Source organism: Planococcus citri, chromosome 1 (assembly GCF_950023065.1).
Source record: "Planococcus citri chromosome 1, ihPlaCitr1.1, whole genome shotgun sequence".
In the NCBI taxonomy this organism is placed as follows: Eukaryota; Metazoa; Arthropoda; class Insecta; order Hemiptera; family Pseudococcidae; genus Planococcus; species Planococcus citri.
Window position 1 is genome coordinate 77,000,273 of NC_088677.1, and position 23,651 is coordinate 77,023,923.

General features: G+C 34.3%; 1 protein-coding gene across 1 annotated transcript in view; it reads left to right on the forward strand.

Moving 5' to 3' along the window:
• The window catches only part of LOC135833697 (uncharacterized), a 169,442-nt gene that overhangs the window by 19,103 nt on the left and 126,688 nt on the right, over nucleotides 1-23,651 (forward strand). The window contains exon 2 of the mRNA XM_065347459.1: nucleotides 14,649-14,854. Within this exon, the coding sequence (XP_065203531.1) occupies nucleotides 14,649-14,854 (206 nt within the window). The remainder of the gene's footprint in view (nucleotides 1-14,648; nucleotides 14,855-23,651) is intronic.

Genomic DNA, 23,651 nt, shown 5'->3' on the forward strand with positions numbered 1-23,651 from the left:
CGAAGTTATGATTCTCGTAAAAATCAGATATCTCATAGCAGACTTTCTCACTATAGGTAGAGTTAAGTTATTTACGTCTCCAAATATCATTCAGTCAAATGCGATGTGAAAACATAATTGCACACGATGTATGTTTATGACGATTTGTAAATAGTGTAAATACATAGTTTAAGTAAAACAGCGTTTTTATTGAAGACTATGAACATTGAATGTGTATAGTTGAAATGATAGGTTACAGCCTTCTGAGCTAGCTGGCAACAGGCAATTATTCCCCACGTAAGGAATAATTCCAAACCTCACTGAGTACGAAATCAAACATTTCCTTCTCTCCCTTAAGTAATCAATCCATTTAAAACTATATCAACTTTTTTGATAACGTCAGAAGAAAATGCATTTTTCGACAATTATGACCAAAAACAGTGCTTTTTTGGGGCGGGAAATTCCGCTCGAAAATTTTTTCTGGGGGTACCCAACAAAAATCCATTATTATTTTCCGAATCTGGGAAAAGGGCCATTTCGCCTATTTTACCTGGGAATACCCTTTTTGTTCCAAGTTTTTGAAAATTGGAAATCTATCAATTTTTTTTAAGGTTTTCAATGTCTAACAAAATATTAAGGATTCAAAGATCACTTTTTTCAAGGACTTTTGAAAAATTCTAGAATTATTTTCCAAGTTTCAAAAGTCAACGTTACACAAATTTCGGGAAAACCCCCGTCGCAAAAAACATATCCATGTCAAATAAAATAGAATTGAACCAAAAGAAAAGGCAACCAAAGTGAGTAGAAAAGTGGAAGTGAAATGAAGTGAAGAAGAAAAAGTGTCAAGCTCGTAAAGTTTGATGAAATAAAACTTAGGTGATTCCAAGTTGAGAGTAAAGTGAAGTAATTACGCAGATATTTCGTTCTCTTCGACTCCTGCAACGTTATGAGGGGGAAAATACACTTTTAGGCAAAATATTGTTATAGGTATAGCAGCCACACTCGCATCCAGCGAATCCATCAATTTCTTCGCAGGTAGTTCTGGTGCGACGCCGACGATGTAGGAAAAACTTGAGATGGCTTTTTTGATCCTTATTTATACGTTGGTAAAAAACTTTCGCATCATCGTTTCATTCTGAATAAGTCGAGCAACGCGACAGGCGAAAATTTTAATATAAAAATTACCTCTTCATTGGAAAAACTTGGCAATGTGTTCGTCTACGTAGGTATACCATCGTAGCTTTCTGGTTACGCTGGCATGGCGTGGCGTAGACTTCCATTAGTTTTCATTTTAAAAACTTTTCTCGCCTTAAAGACGAAAAATGTCACCTTGGTATGAAAATATTTAAATATAAGCTCCCTGTTGGCCGTATTTACTTGTTCAATTTCCTTATTAACGCGCCGCCAACTAGCACGACAACAAATACGAAAAGGTAAAATACGCGTACACATGTCGCCCTGCGAATGTAAAACACCCTCTCGATATTCAAATCGTCGTTTTTCGTATACGTCCTTGATAAGTGGATGAATTTCGCTGCCATTCTGCCGCCGGTATACTTCTCGTAAGCTGGTACTCGTCGTAGTCGTACATTTTTGCACGAGCAGCCACCGAGTCGACGAATAATCGTAGGCGAACATCTGTTTTGCGTTTTTCCGGCTACACGACGAGAACCGTCTTTCGACCATCTTAACATCTTCGTCATTCTGCCATCTCGCGTTGTTTTCCATTTTTCTCAATAATCGTACCCTCGAGAAGGTATATAGCGAACACCGAACGCTATGTTGACAATATGGTAAAGTATACTCGTCGATTTTTGAACAAAATTTCCTCGTCGACGAAGACGAACGGAGGTAGGGGGAGGGGAGAGAGTGAGAAGAAGACTGAAGTGAGCTACAGCATTTCTCGCTCGTCGTGTACCAGAAATAATACTCATTTTCGTCATCTTTTTGTTCTGTTTTCGTTTAGCCCGACTTTGCAAGTGGTTTTTTCCACCGCCAGCAGCAGCGAACACGAACGGGGAGATTGAACTGTGAATTGAATTCGTTGTTCTCTCGATTATGTTTTTCAGGTTCGTCAGGATTTCGAAGAAAATGACAATTTATAAGTCAACTCGTGGGGGGTCGGCTTCCTCTACAGGTTTCTCGTCGTTTTTTTAGGCTGCTTCTTTCGTCGGTATAGGCTTTTTAATCCGATTTTCGTCAACAACCGTGCGATTCGGGTAAGAATAATTGATAAAGACGAGCGATTTTCGCGTTCTATTCAATTATACTCGTACTACAGGCGATTCGATTACTTTACGTTGAATATTTCAGATGTAGGTTATAGGTATTCGGAGTGATTCGTATAATACCTCGTTTGTCTTGTTTTCTTTTCCGACGTTGGTAATGCTCTTTAATTAATATTTCGAATGGTTTTTTGCATGAGAAAGGCAGCGGTGTAGTGATGTAGGGGTTTCACTTTTTGCTAAATGGTTAAATACTTCAGTTTGATTAGTAGCAAATTCGTCAGCAGGTAGTTCATTAACTTGAGCAAAAACCATTTCAACGATTTAAAACTTTTCTCGGAGAGGAGACTTCACCCCCTCCCTATTTTTACTTTACTTTTTGAGCAATAATTTGCTGCATTCTAATTCTTTTGTAATAGTCTAACACCTCCGATTCTCTGGGATAGCTTATTCTCTAAAGGATACATCCTAATCCTAAGGAACATTTTCAAGCAGACTTACCAACAGAAAAATGGTCTGACTAACAAAATGGCGACCATTTTGATTGACTGGTAAGTCGAAATCGCAAATTTTTAAAACTGGACAAAGTTAGATAAAAAAAAATAATGCAAAAATTCATCACCAGCCTAAATTTTGAACGCTCAAGTTCATTTTTCGATTTTTGGCGAATTTTTGAAAATCAAAAGACCAAAATTGAGGAAAAAAATCAAAATTTTACCAAACCAACTTATAAAGCTGAAGCTATTGCATAAAAACACCAGAGACGTACCAAACCAGGAAAGTGCTGTAGGGGTGGGGGGTTCTCACCCTCCCAAACAGAAAAATGTTTGCGAAAAGTTAAGAATTTTCGGGATAGATTGGGTGAGTTGGAAAAAGTTGGAAAACTTGGGGAAAGTTTGTGAAAGTAGAAAAAAAGAAGAATTACCAAAAACCCTGTATCTTTACATTTTCAAAAGCTTTAGCTAGATCATTTTCCTTTTAAATTCTCTGGCAAAAAAAAGAGAGTGAAAAAATTGACTTTTCACGTCAAAAATAATGTTGCTTTACTTGAAATTTTCGAAAATATGGTCTCTTTGTTCCAGTTAAATTTGCCAGAAGCTCCAACTTCGGGTAAAATATTTTTAAAACGTCCTAGTTTTCGTCAAAAATTCGTAAACGATTTCTAGTTTTTACCAAAATTTTAGAAAACATAAAATTTCATCCTGAAAAAATGAAGAATTGTAAATTTTTGAGAACTTTTGCCATCACTTTGCTGGAGCATATATTTTTATTTTTCAAAATATTATAATTCCTTCAAGTCTAAAAATTTTGAAGCCATGAAATCAACTTTTTGCGTCAAGAATGATGTCGTTTTGCGTTTTAGATAATTTATCTTATCCTTTCTTTAACTGACCAAAGTTAGTAGAGGGTAGAAAAACTGACTTCTTTCATCAGAATCATGCCAAAATTATACTAAAACACAAGATATGGATAAACGTTAAACGCACTCAAAATCATCAAAAATTGACGAAATTATAGAAAAAAATTGTCAAAATTAAACCAAATTTTCATGAAACATCCTAAAAACAAATGAAAATAGCATAAAAACACCACAAAATAACATGAAAATTAGCCCAAAAAAACATCACAAAGAACACAAAATTTTTGCAAAATTGGCGAAATTTCGTGAAAACACAAAATTTTGTTAAATCGTGATAAAAATGACATCAGAACACCTAAACAGCATAAAAAGCTTTCAATTTTACCAAACGTAATAAAATTCAGAAAAAATTTCATAAAGTGTTATTTAAATGCATTCTAAATGACATAAAAACACTTGAAAGTAGGTACAAAGTAAATTCATAGATAATTATTAAAATTCTACTAAAATTTGTCAAAATGGACGAAAAACTACACGAAAACTTGATTTTGAAATGAAAATGGAAACTTCTTGCTTTAAAAAAAAGTATTTTGTGAAAATTTTTTTCGCAAAAGACTTCTTAACAAGAGGAAAAACTTGAGTTTTTTCTAAACGACATGGAGGGTGAGTGTGTTGGCTTCATCAAAAAAAAAAACTTTTGGAAAAATTTCAAATTCTGTTTTGTACTTACACAACTCATTTTTGACTTCAATTTTTGAAGAAAAAAAACGCCATTGTTTAGAAGGAGAGGGAAAAGAGGTGAATTTTCAGGAGGTCCTTATTTTTTTGCCTCAAGCCCACACTGGCTCCCGGTGACATTAAAAACTCTCTTAGAAAAAAATCGACTTAAATGTTTAAGAATGGCCATAAAATGTAATGGTCTCTCAACCATTTCAATTTCGCCCAGTACATATAATAAAATTTAAAAAAAAAATCATCAACTTGGAGAGCTTGTTTTATACAAGCCCAAGAGATTCAAAAAATTTAGTTGAAATTCAAAATTAACGTCTCAAAAATCCACAAGTCACTCGCATTTTCAATTATTTTTTTTTTTTTGTAAATTCGAGAGCTCATTTGAAAACTTGAGAAACTTGTATGAAAAAAAAACCTATTAAATTCGAAAACAGCGGGTTACCCAAATTTTCGATTTGGATGGGGCTTTAGTTTCCAAAATTGGTTTACCCTGAACAAATCAAATCGGAAATTTGGGTAACCTGCTGTTTTGGAACTCAAACTGTTTTTTATACAAGTTCTTCAAGTCTCAAAATAAGCCCTCGAATTAAAAAAAAAAAAAAAAAAAGATTGAAAATTTGAGTATCTAACTTAAGTATGGTTTTTTTTAGGATTTTTGAGATGCTAATTTCGAATTTCAACTTACTCTCTTGAAATGATTCTATTGGGCCCCACAACAAGCTCTAAGTTCATAAAATTGAAAAAGTTGAAGCATTTTATGTTATTCTTGAACATATTTTTCAACCTTTATTCCCTTTCAATTTAACACTTTAAATAAATAAATTAAATTTTAATTTAATAACATTCGGAAATTTCTCCAATTCATGGCTGGACACCAAACAGACCATTTCGATTATTCGTCTACAACACCTTCTCCCACCAGACTCTCCAACCACCTCATTTTGCAAAAACCTCCGAAACCCATATCGAGAATAATATTCTCAATCTCGATTTCGACCATTAATTTCGTAATTTCACTAGCAATTCTCGAGGTCGAGGGTCGTCACCCAGTTAAACTTGTCTGCTACATCTTCGTTATACTACCGTAACACAGCCATCTCAATTCACTCCCTTTTTCGAGCCATTTATCTGAAAACTAACACGTTCCGAGGGGGAAAACGCTCTTCTTAAGCAGCTAAAATCATAGAGCGTTAAATTCGCCAAAATTTACAACACAACCCCTCGCTTGATACCCTGATAATACCACTTCTCGAGATTGTCTCGGTTAACCACGACTACTCTTGCATACAAAAACATTCCCCCCTCCCCCGTCACGTCGACTTTTTTCTACTCCCCTTTTCGTGTGTGCGTTCTTCATCGACTCGCAACTACATCTCTAACCACCCTCTGCACCTAACCTAGCCCAGCGTGCATTTCATTACCTCGAGTCAATTAAGTCTCTCCTAATCGTTAAAGCAAAAAGCCAGACGACGATGCTAAGGGGCGAACACTGGCGCGAATCTCGTTAAACGCTGATGGCGACGATAAGCACATCGCATCGGCGAGGACGACGTAGCCTTATTTACAACATAAATAAGAAATTTGAGTACAAGTAAATTACCCCATTTTTAATTAATTTTTAACGAGTAAACCCACCCCTTAATAGTAGTACTATGCTACAAAGTCACAGGACGAGGTAAACAAAAAACAAAAACCTCTCGACGAGATAACTTTTCGTCTCCCCCGAATATGCGAATCAAGATACGAGAGAGAGAGGTATTGAAAAAATTATAATGCTGCCGGACTCGTTCCCTCTCCCTCTCCCTTCCTTTTTCTACACTAAAAAAGAGTACCTCTAACGCTGAAAAAAATAAAAAGGCAACAAAGTAGCCGGGTAATTTACGAGGTAATTTGCCAACTGTTCTGCTACCTACTAGTTTGTTTTTATATAAAGAAACAATTTTAATTGATCTAGTTGCACGAGCAACGAACGCTACCTCCGATGAAATTATAACGTTTTTAACACTCTTTTAACACACCTTTTGAAAAATATTCGAGTTGAAATTTCGGAGCTCGGCTCGATGATGGCGCAACTTTCAACACATCGCCACAGATTGAGCTAGGGCTGATGAGGTGGGAGGACGGGGGTGACTGGAGATTATTCATTTTTAGTAACAAACAAAGGCGATTGTGTTGGGGGGAGGGGGGTGAGCTGCGGCTAGAGGCGCGCGTTCGGCTTCGGCGGATGCAAAAAACGAGATAACAACGTAAAAATACACGTAAACTTAAATTCGATTTATTTATTAACAAGAAATTTAATTAAACCTATGCTTTGGAAGTACTTTCGGAGTAATTTGGTTATAAATTACAACAGGGGCGCATCATGAGCCCGTATAAAAGAGCGAGACTAGGATTAATTCAAATCCTCTTTCGCTATAAATTACACTCTTCCGCCGCTGACGCTTTTTCAAAAAAAGCCCCCCCTTTTCTCTCGTACCCGAAACTCTTAAATTTAAATAATCTCTTGGACGTTTTACAAACGAAGCGTTATGTTTTTTTATCTTTTTTTTTTTTTTTGTATTTTTTTTTTCTATTCCATCCCCTAACGTTTGGCCAGCAGACTCGCGCGAATATGAGAATACACCGAAAAAAAAAAAAAAAAAGGAGCGAACAGCAACATCGGAGGAGTAACAAAAAAATACTCGGCGCGTATTTATAAACTGCAAGAATTAAAAATATTTACTACGGATAATCTTCTTTCAAGAAGTTTTTTCTATAGCGAGTTGCTTATTTTACATAATCCTCTAAAGCTATGCTACTAGCAGTAACATTATTCCTAAGTCGCCAAATTCCAGCGAGTTTCGCGCGTAAGTATTATTTCGCGCGAATATTTAATTGCAATTTTCGCCCCGAACTCGAGTATAAAAAAAAATGGTGAAAAATTCATCTCGTATACGATAAATTAACCACGTTAATGGATCTCGTATTTCCGAAAAAAAAAATGGTGAGAAGAAAAAATTCTGCTGGGTATTAATTTTCATATTTTTCATATTGCTCGTCCAAGGTATAGTGGGGTCCTTGACGAAACATCGAGATACTTCGAGCTTTCACTTTGTATCGAAAGAAAAAGTGAGCTTTTTAACTCGCGATTGTTTTCCTTATTTGTTCGATGGTCTGTTGAGACGCCTACGCGACATTATACAGACAGGAGAGGAAAATAGGGGTTCTTAGAACTGTAAACAGGATAAGATGAGTATCGAGAGACACTCGCACATACGCAGAGCAACCCTGTAAATGGATAAGAACGAGCACAACTTATACTACAAGCTATAAATACCTTGTATATGTGTATATTACGAGTATATGGCGAATGATATTATGCTAATATAAGCCAGTGTTGAGAGTTCGTCAAAAGTTCAACAAAGTCAATGTATCTATGTACTTTGGCTTTTGCGGTACGCTGTTTTCGAGCTAATACTTATACACTTAATCGTTCGTTCAACCACTTTTCGTCGGACGACTTGGGTCGTCGAGTCATCTTACACACTGTATTGTTGTATGTATTTTACACCGAGTATGTCTTCTACACGTCCTATATATTAATGTGTATATCCTGAAAGTCAGCGTTTAGCAATTTGGGGGTTTATATAGTGAATCGAGATCGTGTACATTTGTTAATCAGAATTTATTAGTTACGACTTTCTTTTTCTTCCCTATGATATTTTTTTTCCTCTTTTGAAAGACAGAGAAATACTCGTACAATGGAAAATACAAACGTGAGAGAAAGTCGAAAAAAATGAGATTATACCGCACTTACGTTGTGAGAAAGAATTTTGAGAAAATTGCCTCTCAGCCAATTTTCATCATTTTTTTGTCCACAGACGTGTCAAGCTGTGTAAAAAGGTTGTGCTTGAAATTTACTCTCATTATCTTGTACTCGTACCTGCCCAGTAATAAAATGGAGGATCTGTTCGCGAAATTTTTCTCAATTTTTTTCAGCAAGTATCCACTTTCAAGTTTCAACACCACTCTAAAGCACTTTTTCGCCGATAGACTAAACTACCTACATAAGACGTCAACCCAACTATTTTAAATGCTTTATCTGACTTTAAATATTCATAAGTGCTGAGGAATTTTATATGGGCTTGAACAAAAAAAAATGCAGAAGAATTTTTTTCGTTTTCATGTCTTTCTCTATTGTTTTATAAAGAAGTTTGGAGCAACGATTTTAAAATATGAAACAACTGCAATGAAACCAATGGACTTTCAACGTACAAAAGGTCCTAATTTTGATTACCCCCTCCCCCCCACTCAAGGTACAGTCTCCTCTCTGATGAAAATTTAAAATCATGAAAATGATTTTTGCTTGAAATTTGATGATGAATTCATTGATAAAAGCAAAAGTCTAACAGAATGTTTGACATAATTTCAGTAAATAAACAAAACTTTTCCATGTTCCAGTTTTTTTTTAAGATCTAAAAAAAAAATCAGATTTACCAACTAACTATTCAAATGTTTATTTTAGTTTAACTGAAACTGTCAGAAACAAGCCATTTACTTCAACTTGTAAAGCCATTTTGCTAATGAGGAATTGGTTCAATTTTTTTTGAAAAAAGTTTTGAAAAAGGTCTTTTTTCTTAATTTTTCGATGTTATCATCACATTGACTAGCGACCAGCAACTTACCAGGCATTACTAAGTGATTTGCCAGAAATTTCCAGTACTTAATTCACCAGAAACTACATATAAAAACTTTTCCAAAAATTACCAGTATTTTACCAGAAATTACTGGTAATTTACCAAAAATCACCAGCAATTTACCAAAAATCATCTGCAATTTACCAAAAATTACCGGTAGTTTACCAAAAATGACCAGTAATTTACCAAAAATTACCAGTAATTTACCAAAAATTACCAGTAATTTACCAAAAATTACCAGTAATTTACCAAAAATTACCAGTAATTTACCAAAAATTACCAGTAATTTACCAAAAATCACCAGTAATTCACCAAAAATTACCAGCAATTTACCAAAACTTACTGGTAATTTACCAAAGATTACTGGTAATTTACCAAAAATTACTGGTAATTTGCCAAAAATTACTGGTAATTTACCAAAAAAAATTACCAGTAATTTACCAAAAATTACAAGTAATTTACTGAAAATGTTAAGTGATTAACTAAAAATTACCTAAAAATTACCAGTGATTCAACAAATTTACCAAAAAATGCCAGTAATTGATCGTTGATTGCACAATAATTTACCAATAATTGTCAGTCAGTCACTAAAGTTTATCACCAATCAGTAATTTTTTACTAGTAATATTTCAAAATTACCGGTATTTACAACTAACAACAGTTGAGGAAAATTAACCAAAAATTTACACAAAAGTGACCAGTAGTTTTTCAAAAATGACCAGCAATTTTCCAAATTAGTATGTATTACTAGTGGCCCAATTTACCAAAAACTGCAAGTAATTAACCAAAAAGTACCCACCCATAATCAAGGAATTTGTTGACAAAAATTTAGGTACCACAAATTACAGGTAATGTAAGTACAAGAAATTGTCAATTACCCAAAATTATGAAAAGTTACTCAAAATCACCAGTAATTATCCAAAAATACCACCCATTTTATTAGAAATTAACAGCGATTTACCCAAGATTGTCAGTAATACTAAAACACCAAAAGTTATGACAGCAATTTAACCCAACATGGCTAAAATTTACCAAAAGTTGCTAAAAATTTTACCAAAGATTACCAACAATTCAAAGGAAATTACTAGGTTGTAATTTCCTGGAAATATTCAAAGTTACAAGATGACAATTCATCAAAAATTACCAGATACTAATTAGGTACCAGAAATAACCTGATGCTAATTTCCAGAAATTATCATAAATTACCAGAGAAGGTAATTCACCAGAAATTACCAAAAGGTAATTTATCAAAAATGACCAACCTAATAAAAGTTTACAAGAAATTTAAAATTACCAGATGGTGATTTACCAGAAATTACCAGATGGTTATTTACCAGAAATTACCAGATGGTAATTAACCAAAAAAGAAATTATCAGAAGGTGAATTTACCAATAATTATTATTGGATGGTAATACAAGGGGTGTCCAGAAAGTCAGGTAGACAAAATGTCAAACAATCAACAAATGTATTTTATGACAAAGTGATTCATACACCTTATAGACCTTTTAATACTTCTTGACATAATCACTTCCCCACTTTGACCAATTTTTCGACCGTATTTTCAATTTTGAAATCCCCTCTTCAAAAACCTGTACATGCTCATTCTTGAAGAAATTTTTGACTCATTGAAAAGTTTTGTGATCATTGGACTTTTCACCACCAAAATGTTTTAGAAGTCCGAAGGGATGATAATCAAAGGTTTCCACACCCGAGCTAAATGGGAAGGAGTCCATATCCATCCATTTCACTTTGTCTAACCAAACCTTTGTTTTTCTCACCATGTGAAACGTTGCGTTATCACGAAAAAAAGACAAATTCATCGAAGTTGGAGGCATTCACAACAATTTTTACCGAATCCAAATATTGTCCTTCTGCTTCTTCAACATCTCAGAGGTATTAATTGTTTCTCCACATAGGAGAAATTTATCCAAAACGACACCCTGGATCTCTCAAAACACTTTGGTCATCCACCTTGCGGCATATCATCCACACACATCTTACCAATATCAAATTTTGGGCACTAAACCGACCTTTGTCTTCTAGAAACCACACTTGAACCATACATCCCTCTAATCTTGTGATTATTCTCCAAAAGTGTCTTCTGTTTTGCAAGGAAAAAAAGTATCATAGAAGGCGAAGGTGTGTGCACATAAACAGAGACCATCTCATGTTTAAAAAGGCCGTAAAACAATACTACTGCATGAATCTAAACGCGGTTTGCGGCAAATGCTTCTAAAACCATCCCTCTAAAACATATCCAAAAATCAGGTTCCTAGGTTGGTATAACCATTCCCACTGAAAAAAATTGTGTACCTTACTTTTCGGACAACCCTATCAAATTATTAATTGACCAATAATAATTCATCAAAAAGTGCAAGTAGCACCAAAAATTGTCGGTAATTCACCACAAAATGACCAGCGTAGGTAATTCATTAAAAATTACCAGTAGTTTACCAAAAATTACCAGTAATATGCCAAAATTTTCCTATCAAGTATTTACCAAAAATTAACGTCCCTGTGGCACAGCACACCCACTACTTGGGCTTACACCTAGATTGTAAGCTAAATTGGCAAGAACATGTTAGATAGAAACGTGACCATATGAACCTACAACTTTGAAAATTTCAATGGTTAATTGGATTGGAAGCCATTCAAAATTTAGCTTAGCCAATAAGAGGCTAATTTACAAAACCATATTTCTTCCTGTGTGGTCATATCGCACCTCGGGAGTAATAAGGTGACATCTCAAAAAAGTGAAATTTTACAGGAGAGTGATTTTCTTTTTTTTTTAAACTTGATTCATTATTTTTATCAACTTATAATTAATTATGAGGAATGAATAGCAACTCATTTTAAAGATCTGGTATCCTACCTTCATTTAGCATAAGAACACTTTCAAAAACAAAATCTTAAAGAGGAAATATTTCAATGTTTGGAAAACATTTTGAGTTAGAACCTTTCATTAAAGTTGATATGGAGGCAAAAGGTTGCGTCCAAAAAAAATTTCATGAAAACAAAGTTGTAGAGAATTAAATTTCCAATCGACACAATGACGTTAGTTTTTTTCTAGAGTGCTTAGTTTTTGAGTTTTTCTCAAAAAACTAAAATTTCACTATATGTGCAAATTCATTTTTCTGAAAAGTGATTGATTTAAAATTTTTTTTCCATTTGGTACAAACCAATAAAAAATGCACTCCTTGCGACTATTTCTAACTGACAAACATTCAAAACAATCAAAACTGTTTGTTAACACTTTGTATGTACGAAATTTGCTCAAAAAAGGTGGAGTTTTTTGAGATGTCACCTTATAACTCCAAACAACTTGCAATGTTGTTGGGATTTTGAGTTGGGCCATTTGAGTTTTTCACATGATCTAGATAATGTACCCAACTCAAAGTGTTATTTTTGGTTGAGGGGGGTTATATAAGCCCCAAAAATGCAAAAACATCAAAATCAATTTTTTTTGAGATGTCACCTTATTACTCTCGAGGTGCGATATGGATGTGAAATTTGGGGTGTCACAAAAAGGTCGAATCACCTTGTTGTCGAGCGTTTCCAAAACAAGTTCATGAGAGCCATAACCAAGGCTCCTTGGTTTGTCTCAGATGAGCAACTTCGAAGTGACCTCTGGTTTGAACCAGTAGACATAGTTATTCACCAAAAAGCAAACGCATATGTGAACTGGTTCCATAAACACCCGAATTTTGAGGCTGTGATTTTTTAGACCAAAGTGATGACACAAGGAGGCTCAGCAGGCTCCACATGTTGGACCTTATCAGCCTCTAAGTGCACTACTCAAATGACTGTAAATTAAATATAACTTTTTAAATAGTTTTGTGAATAGCTTTGATAATTTTAGGTTGTTGATTTTTGTATCAGCTCCATAAATAAATAATTTTGAAGAAAAAAAAGATGAAAATTTTCCAATAAAACAACATTAGGAATTCATCGCAGACTTTGACTTTAGTTTGCTGATGGGAGGCTCTGAACGAGCGATGTCTATCTCGGACTAATTTTGGGTCACTGATTTCAAAAATGGCATCCATTTTTAACCCTGAGCCCTTAGAATTGAATTTTCACTACATTTTTGAATGAAGACTAAACTATGGTGCTTTGCTCATTTCCATCGTTAAACAAGATTCTGAGTAAACTCACCATCGCAGAATTCATTCCCATCACTCATGGGTTCCAACACGGACATCTGAAAAAACATAAAAATGACAAACATTACATTTCTAAGTTATTTCTTAGTAAGAAGTTGATCTAATAAAATAGTTTGGTAGCAAAAAAAAAAAAAAAAATTATAATATTACGTAGGTAATTTATATCAGTCGTATCTTCAGAAAAAATTGTTTAAATTTCATTATCTTTCTATTTCATGATCTCAGGATAAAATAGATCCAGTGCAAAACGAATTTCTACCAACTTTTTGAAAATTATTTCCACTCGACTCATTAATGAAAATAATGATCAGCAAAACGAAACACAAAATTAACCACCAAGAATCTCTATTACACTGAAATTCGAAACCCCTCAACCCCCTTCCTCCTCTCAAGATAATTACCAGCCCAACACCACCCAAGATGGACCTCATCGTACTCAAAAGCTCATCCGCATCGATATTATCATTATGTATAAATCGTTAATTAAGCAATAAAACGTTTATCATTAAATTGGAATAATAATAGCGCCAACGCAGCTTTAAGCGAGAGGTCATTTCATGTGGTTAAACCGCAACGTTGCTGGACGAATGGTTAGCGAATCAGAATTGGTCAACTCGTACTATATCTAATCCTTTTGAAAACGTAACAAGTACAAGTCTGTACCGACGAGCATCCTATTCCTACTCCGTACATTCGAGCCAGAGAAGGAGATAGAGAGACCAACATAGGCACATTTATTATCTCTTACGTCCAGACTAAATTAATCCTACATCTACATTTCAATAGTTTTAATTCGTTTTGATTTACTCGTAACAAAAAGAGAGGAACAAGAGACGAAGAGACACACGCGGAATTAAAACGTTTAAAAATCTCGTATCTGGCTCTGTCGTAGTCGTACTCGTATTGTATGTACTATACGTACCATGGACCAATTCTATACACCAAAACATCACAGAGACTATGTATATGAGCTAAAACGTGCAGCTTCTCTCGCGTAATTGATTAGGCTACATACTCGTACAAGTACATAGGAAGCTAGCTACAGAGACCTACACAGTTTCATAAAAAAGGGCCACGCTACTTCTTTGTTATACCTACTCGTTTAATCACAGTTTATGTAAATTCGCGTCGCCGACGACAATTAAAATTTTTCATGCAAAATCGAAAATTTCCTATGCAAATTGCCCGGTAATAGGTACACTTTTGGGAAATTAAAATTACACACAGCAACGCGCCGAAGAATTCCGAGGCCTTTTTTTTCCCTCTCGTCGCTATGATCGTTCCGTCATTTGTACGTACAGGTCGAAAGGAACAGAACACAGAGGAAAAAAACGCAATGACGACGACGTCGAAATGAAATTCAATTTGAATTCTTAAGTGGGAGTGTTGTAATTTTAACGCGTCCGCGTTCGTTTCTAAGAGAGCTGTGTAATTTTTGCATCTTTTTTTTTTTATTTCCACCATTCTTTTCATCTTCGTGTTTTTTATGTGTTTCTGTTCATCTGCTTCTAGGTATTCTAGCGTTAAGGAATGTCCGAATATTAGCATCGGAAGCGGTAAAAGCCGGAGAATCTATGCGTTTAATATGCGAATACGATCTGGAAAACGCTCTTTTATATTCTATCAAATGGTATTTCAACGAGAATGAATTTTATAGATTTGTACCGAAGGAGTCACCTCCAACGAGGGTGTTTCCTATGCCTGGAATTACAGTCGATGTAAGTACTGCTATTTCCATTACGTGTACTTTGTTTATTGGTTATAAATATAGTGACGCGTTTCTCGAGTATTACTAATTTTATTGCTTAAGCTGATGCTTCGGTGGCTTGATTTTTTCACCATTAATCGCTACGTTTGAAGAGAAACCAGAAGCCGATTTCTGGTGAGCCAAAAAATCCAATGTGGTGATTTTTAGATGAAGTATTTCCCCCAGAATAATAATTCTCCAGGATATATATATATATATATATATATATATATAGGTATTAGTAACCAGACTTGTCAACTAATCAATGGGTTAATTTTACTATACAAGTGGACTGACCAACTTCTCAACTATAGTTGACAAGTCATGGGTTAATTTTACTATACAAGTCAACTATGAGTTTTCAGAAACTTCCAACAGAGCGCGCATGGCTTAGAAATCAAGGCGCGAGGACGAACGCAGGGTCTACAGTTGATTTGTAGTAAGTAGAATGTGATGCGCTGGTGGATATGTATGCAAATACATCGATCCTGAGTGTACACGACAACAAATTTGACTTGAAATTTTTCAGTATTTTATTGGCCCATGGAAAAATTAGAAACATCAAAAATTTTTATGGTGTTCAAGCTTTCTTGTGGTGTCTTAACTTTTTTAAAATTCAAATTATTTCAACTCCATTTTCAAAATTTTTCTACAAAATTTGGCCTAAAAATCTGAATACTTTTTTCAACGCATAGATTTTTAAACTATTAGATTGAATCTGCAAATAAAATTTTGGTAAGTGATTTAGAACAGAAATTATACCAATTTTAAAATTTTGTTCACTTTTCTGCATATATGCCAAGCATAGTTGACATGTCTGGTCGCAAGCAAATATATATATATATATAGACATATTTGTAGCAAACCGAGATCAGTCATATACAACGTGCAATCCGAGATCACTTCCGTGAAGCCCAATAATGTATGTGTTCAATCCGTGTATGTTGAAATCTTCCAAGTTTTTGCGTCATTTGGAGAAGTATAGATGGCACTTCTGTCCCTTTTTTGAACATTTGTGCATTTTTTTGAAAGTATATAGCACACGCTGAAACCGAGATCAGAAGATCCGCGTTGAAACCGAGATCCGTTCATATATATACTTTTCTCGAATATAAATTCAGCATAGATCGAGATCAGTGCGCTGTTGCCGTACTTAATGATGATAAATTAGTGATGAATTTTTGTTAGTCGCGGTTTATTTCTCAAGAGCTTGGAATTATTTCAGTTGCATGATTGACCATTGACCATTTCTTAAATAAATTTCATTCAAGTTTTATTTTACTTTTATAAATCTCACGTCTTCTGAGAATTACTTCAAATATTTGGCGTTTTTTATACCATTTCGTGTCTATGCTCTCAAAATAGAATTTTTTTGTTTCCAAAATTCTAATAAAAAAACGTCTAAACAATGCCGAAAAATTCAATTTGATCAGTGTTAAGCCTTGGAAATTTTTTTTTCTAGTCATTGTAAAATTTTCTAGTGTTTTGATGTGATTTTGAGTGCCACATTATTGAAGAAAATGACTGAAATTTGTTCATGAAATTTATTTGTGTTCCTTTGATTTTGAGAATTGCTTTCATCAGTCATAATACATGTTTTTATAATTTTTTGTGTGATTTCAAGTACAATTGTGCTCGAAATGGTATTTTGTAGGCTCAAAATTTTCAAAAAATATCCGAAAATTACCAAAAAATCGTATAAAGTTGTACCTGGTGTGATATCTTTGGCATATGGAGTGGAGAGCAATTTTCGACACACGTGACGAGTCTCCAAAATTTTCAAAAAATTATAAGCACACAGCAGCTGAAAAATTTTATTGAAAGCTCTGCATTTCAAAGTCCTGCTTTTTTTGTCATAAGTCTAACAATTTTCTGAGTGTTTTGGTTCACTTTTCTATACGTTTGCCCATAATAATATTTTTTGAACCCAAAATTTTCAAAAAAAAATCCAAGATAAGTCAAAAAAATTTGATTGCTCAGTTGCTCACCCACGAGGAAACGATTAGATCTGATCACGTCTGATCAGACCTAATCTAATTTGCTTGATTCCAATTTGAACAAGGAATGCCCGGTTTTGATCAGATCGGATCTTACAAGGGAACCTCTTGAGATGTCACACTCCGATTTGAACGAGACCACGATTTTTGGAAAGAGCATGGTCTAAAACCCCCCAAAAACCAAATTTTCAGCTGCCAATAACTTAATTTTTCGATTTTTGGCGAACGTTTGAAAATTCAAAATTGACTGTTTTTGATAATTGGTGCTTTTTTGAAAAAATAACTGATATTGATTCGCCAAATTCGAATTTAATCATTTCCAACCATTCTGGAGCCTCCAGCGCGATTTCAATTTCTCCAGAATTTTGAAATTGCTCCGGAAGGTGTAAATATAGAGTTGGGCAGCTACAAATCGAGTTGTGTGCTGTACTCGACCTATTTAACAAGTTTATCCACATTTGAGCCGATTTCGAGAGTGACACCTCAAGAGTGGTTCTTTGAACAGTTTTTTTTTATAATAAAAATATCCAAAAAATCAAAAGTTTACCGTTTGCGAGGAAAATTTCGAAACTTATGCAAATCGCTGTATTTTGTGCAGAACTAATCTGCCGAAAGCGAATTTTGTCATTTCCAGCTATTTCGGAGCCTCAAGCGCGATTTTCAATTTCTCCAGAATTTTGAATATGCTCCAGAAGGCGCGAATATGAAGTTGAACAGCTGAAAATCGAGTTGTGTGTCGATCTGTTCAACGAGTTAATCCACATTTGAGCTGATTTTAAGGATTGTATTACATAATAAAACATGTCAAGTTCAGAAAATCGCACTGGAGGCTCCAAAAACGGATCGAAACAGCGAAATTTGTACTGGGAGAGTGGTTCTGAACTCGATACAGTGATTCGCGCAAATTTCGAAAATTTCCTCGCAAACGGTAGCCTTTTGATTTTTTGAATATTTTTATAATGAAAAAAGCTGTTCAAAAAACCACTCTTGATGAGTCACTCTCGAAATCGGCTCAAATGTGGATAAACTAGTTCAGTAGATCGAGTATAGCACACAACTCGATTTGTAGCTGCCCAACTTTATATTCACACCTTCCGGAGCAATTTCAAAATTCTGGAGAAATTGAAAATCGCGCTGGAGGCTCCAGAATGGCTGGTAACGATACCAGTTGTAAGACTTATCTCGATCATACTAATCAAGTGCGTATTTTTTTTTTTTAAAAGAAGAAGAAAAACAATCAATCACTAAACACAGTCAATTTTGAATTTTTAAACGTTTGCCAAAAATCGAAAAATGAAGTTTGGCAGCTGAAAATTTGGTTTTGGGGGGTTTTAGACCATGCTCTTTCTAAAAATCGCGGTCCCGTTCAAATCGGAATGTGGGACCTCAAGAGGTTCCCTTGTTAGCCTGGTCAAGGTCAGATCTCCTCAGATTTTCTTACATCTGTACAGCTAGTAAAATCTTATAAGGTCTTCCCTATTAGATCTGATCAGGTACCTATGAGCAGGTCTGATTGAATCTGGGGAATGTCTTGATTCAATCAAGTCTGATAAAGTCTGATTTCCAATTCTGCCTAGATCCAGTCAAGCTATCTCCACTGTTCTGACCACGTTTGAACAGACATAAGGTGTGATCAGCTCATCACATGCATTCATTTTTCACAGACTGGACATTTAAACTTTAGAAATTTTAAAATCAATTTTTGTGACCTTTTTTTTGAAATATTTGGCCCTAAATCAGTTTCAGCGCGTGTTTTGGAGAATTTCACTCAGCACGCTAAGAAAATAATTTTATGACAATGTCTAAGATAATCAATTTTCAAATCCAAACAAAGCCAATCAAATTTTTCAAACTATCTCTGACAACTTTTTGAAAATTTTGGTCTCAAAAAATGTGAAGTGTCGGTGCTATTTTTTGTGCTCGCGCTTTTTCGTTTCTAATATTCTCAAAAGAGTATTCAAAAAGTGCTTAAAAATTTGATTGAATAACTTGCCCTTCATTTTTCACGACAGGTTATAACTTTTTTAGCGTTTTGATGGGATATTGGTACCCAAATTTCCGAAAAAGGCTGAAATTTGTTTGAAAAAATTTAATTCTGTAACATCGACTTTGGAAATTTCTTTTCCTCGTCATTACAGTTCTCTTAGCTTTTCATGTGCAATTTGAACTGAAAGTTTCGAAAAATTTATCCAAAAATGACCGTAAAGTTTTACTGGAAAGTTTTACCTTTAAAGAGCTTTGTTTATAGTGAGAATGTAATTTTTTTGGCGATTTTATAAGCAATTTCCAACACGTCGAACAAAATGGCATTTACAAACCCAACACTTTAAAAAAATTTATTTAAAAAGACTGAAAAATTTAGTCGAGGAGCTTTTAAATTTAGAAATCGTCGTTTATTTGGCGTATGATAATTTCTCAAATGTTCTGTTCCAATTTTCTATACGAGCACTCATAGTGATAGTTTTTGAGCCCAACATTTTCAAACAAATATCCAAAAATGGTAAGAAAATTTGATTACACAACCTAACTCATTCTTGTAGCTTTTCGCGAACAATTTCCAACACTTGCACTCGGAAATTTTATTTTTATGGCCTAAAATTTTCCAAGAAATTATCAAAAAGCAAATAAAAAATTTTATTGCGAGTTCTGACCTTTTGAGAATCATCCTTTTTTTGTCATACAATGATTTTTCGAGCATTATGATGAGATTTTTTTCGCGTTTACCCACAGGTAATGATATTTTTGGGGGCGTAAAATATTCCAAAAATTACCTAAAAAAATATTTAAGAATTCGGTTGCCTAACTCAACCTAGTAAATTTTTCCCCTTTCAGGCACTCGAAAAAATCACTATAGAGGATTTGAAAACTCGATTAGATAATTTAAACTTATGGAAATTGTTTTCGACATTCATGGACACTGGACAGTCAATAGTCATGATACAACGAAATGTTTTTTCAGCGCCCGTAATTTTGAAAAAAAATCGTCTGTAAGATTTCCAAAAAAATTGAAGGAGCTGCTTTAAATTTGGAAATTGTTTTTCTTCTCGTAATATAAAATGTTAGTAGTTGCATGCAGCTAGAAAGGAGAATTTCCGATGTTTATCATCTCTCGATTAATTTTTTCGCTGTTATTGCATAATGTTTGAAAATTTTAACCTAACATAAGAAGCACCATTTAAACACAATTATTGTATCGGAAATTATATCAATCAATGTTAAGAAAATTGTATGTATTAGGCAGGTGTACTATACGAGAAAAAGCGATTTTTGAAGCTGAAATTTTCTAATCAAATTATTTTGCAGTTGCAGTTTGTTTGGATGATTTTTTCATAATTTTAATTAAGCCCAAAATATTTCATTTTTTGGGCGTGCGTTTTGGAAATTGTACCCAATGGAGAGGATTCAAAAAAAATATATTGAGCAGCATCCTTTTAAAAGCCATTTCCAAAATTTGTGCTTAAAACGGTACTTTTAGACACAAAATTTTCAAAAACTTGTTCAAATAATTTGAGAAGCTTCAAGCTTGAAAATCGTCCTTTCTTTGCTTTATAATAATTATTTATAGTGATTTTCCTAACGTGGTGCCATTGTAAACTGTTTCAAATCATTTTAAATAGTTCTGGAGCCTCCACTAGATTTTTGAAACTTGAACTTCCACAAAATTTCATCAAGTGGAGTCAGAAAGCCAAACTTCATTTAGAAGACTAATTTCAATACACTACGAAGTCGACTGCACGGTGACTTAAAGTTGTTTTGGAGCCTCTTGCGACTTTTTAGAAATTACTGGAGCCTCCAGTGCATTTCTGAAACTTGAAATTTTCATCAAATGGAGATGGAAAGTCGAAATTTCCTCGGCACTTCAATTTTAACACCTTCTGAAGACGACATCAGGAGGGTTCGATTCATTTTGGAGCCTCCAGCTACTTTTTTTGAATCTCTTGAGTCTCAAGCAGAATTTTGAAACTTGAAATGTTCACATCATATTACCAAATGGAGTTAGAAAGCCGAAATTTACTCCGCAAATCAATTTCAATACGATATGAAGTGGACTGCAGGTGGTTTCAAGAGATTTTGAAGGTCCAGCAAGCTACTTCTTAGAAATTTCAATTTTTTACAAAATGCCGCGTAAAACTCGTTCAAATAATCTTAAGCTCGCGTGCTCGCAATTGGTGCTTGTTAATAACCTTCATAATCAATAAAGTACCCTGTTTTTTTTTTCAAATCAGTGTATTCCAGTTCGAAACGTATTTTTGTGCATCGATTTATTCGATTTTGTACTTATTTGAAAATTTTAAAACTTCACCATTCCGCCTCCTTTTGAGGTAAAAAGATGAAATTCAGTTGACACTCAATTTTTGGCGTTACTCCGAAGTCGATTGCAGGTAGTTTCAAATTTAAATCTATTTTGGAGCCTCTTGCGTCATTTTTCTCAAAAATTGTCACAAAATCTGTCCAAATTAACTTCAGCACGTACTGAGCAGAGTAAATTTCGGCTTTCCAACTCCATTTGATAAAATTTTGTTGAAATTTCAAGTTTCAAAAATCTACCGGAGGCTCCAGTAATTTCTAAAAAGTTGCTGGAAGCTCCTAAATGACTTGAAAACCACCTGCAGTCCACTTCATAGCGTATTAAAATTAGTTTGCAGAATAAAGTTCGGTTTTCTAACTCCATTTGATGAAATTTTGTGGAAGTTCAAATTTCAAAACTCTGCTGGAGGCTCCAGAACTGCTCAAAACGGGTTGAAACAGTTTCCAATGAATTTGGCAGGTCGAAAATAGGGTATAGGTATCCCTAATTTAAGAAATTTTGACTGGTGATGAATTTTTGACTGCTCTTTCGATCTGCCATGGTATGGTTTAAAAAAATTTGTGCAAGTCCTATGTTGGAACGCAAAAGTTGCAATTTTGGCTGACCTGCCAATCAAAATGGCCGTCATTTCGTAAGTAGGGTCACTTTTTTACTGGGGCTAGAAATCCTTAGGGCTCCTCCTTTAAGACAAAATTTGCCTGGAGGATCAGCAGTGGTGTGCAATAGATCCTTATGCGGGCCTCTCAACTATTAGGCAGCTTAAACTTCTGTAAATTGTTTCTGACTACCTGAACAGTTATGATACAGCAAACTGTTTTTTCAGGCTCCTTAATTTCGAAAAAGAAATTGTGAGATTTCGAAAAATTTTATAGAGCTGCTTTACAGTTCAGAATTGTTTTTTCTTCTCATAATATAATTTTCGTGATTTTTGGGTCCAATTTTTGCAACGCGTGCTTAATACGGTATTTTTAGATCAAAAATCTTCCAAAAAAAGTATTCAAAATTACGAAAAATCAGTTCGAGAAGCTGTAACTTCGGGAATTGTGTCCTTTTTTTACCATACAACTATTTTCCAAGCTTATTTTTTTATTTTTTCAAACTTTATACCCTCTGTCACTTAAGCACCCAGCACACGTTGGACCAATTTTGAGTTATTTTTAGACTCAACGTTTTCAAAAAAAAAAATTCCGAAAATTGTTGATAGAAAAGGATTTGCTAGTTTTGGATTTGGGGTGATTTTTTTTTGAAAATTTTGGACCTAAGAAACACATTTCTAACAGAATAGTCCAAAATGTTTAAAAAAAATAGATTGGACAGCTCTGAATCTTGCATTTCTTAGACGATTTCCGAAGTTCAAAGTTTCTTAATGAATTTCTTGGTAAATTCTGGATGATTTTTTGAATTTTTTGAGTCTAAAAAAATACAATTTTAGCGTTTACTTTTTTTTCAATGAAGTATGAAGTCAGTGGACAAGGTTTGATTCCAAACTAGCACAAACTGGTTTTGGAAAAAAGGATGTGTCTGTGTAATCTGTTTAATCGGTCTTCGTGAGTGTACGTGGCTAAGATACTTTGAGCACATTTTATGTCGCTTTTTTGAAATAGGTACTGGAATTTCCAAAATGGCGCTGAGAGTTCCAGAACGATTTTACACCACCTACAGTCGATTCAGTACGTTGAAATTAGAGTATCTAGCTAGTAGCTACCTACATAATGAATTTTGACTTTCTATCATCTTTTGGAAAAATTTTGAGGGAATCTCAGCGTTCAAAAATCTGATGGAGATACCACAACTGCTCTAAACGATTTTAAACCTTTCCCATTTCTGGACATGTCTCATTCAAAAATTTAGGGCCAGTTGTAATACTATCTTAAGCAAGAATAATTATCATTTTAAATGTGTGTACTGGAAATCGCAGTCAAAAAAAGCTGGGAGAATTATTATTTCAAAAAAGTTGAAGCTGAACATTTTTTTCAATTTCTTTTCGGCGATTTAAGAAAAAAATTGGCCATAGAATACCATTCCGAGCACATGTGTCTACAGAAAATCCCGCTAAAACGTTAGGAAAATTATAGTATAGCCATAAAAAATAATTTCCCAAGTTTATGTGTGCTAATCCAATTTTTCGGACATTTTTGGATAATTTTTGAAAATTTTGGGTCTAAGAAAAGCCATTTTAAATGCACGTGTCAGAAATTGTACCAAAACGCTAAGAAAATTGAATTATCAGTAGAAAAACTCATTTCCAAAATTACAGTTTTTCAATCAAATTATCATCTCATATCTGTCATTTCTCTGTATCGATTTTTTTCAATTTTGGAGCTACAAAGTACCATCTCAACTTCGCTTATTAGATATCGCACAGGATGGCTAAGATAGTGGCGACCAGAAAAAAAACAATTTCCGAGATGAAAACTTCCTTATGGAATTTTTTGTTTTGAAAAGTCTGCCTAAAAGTGATC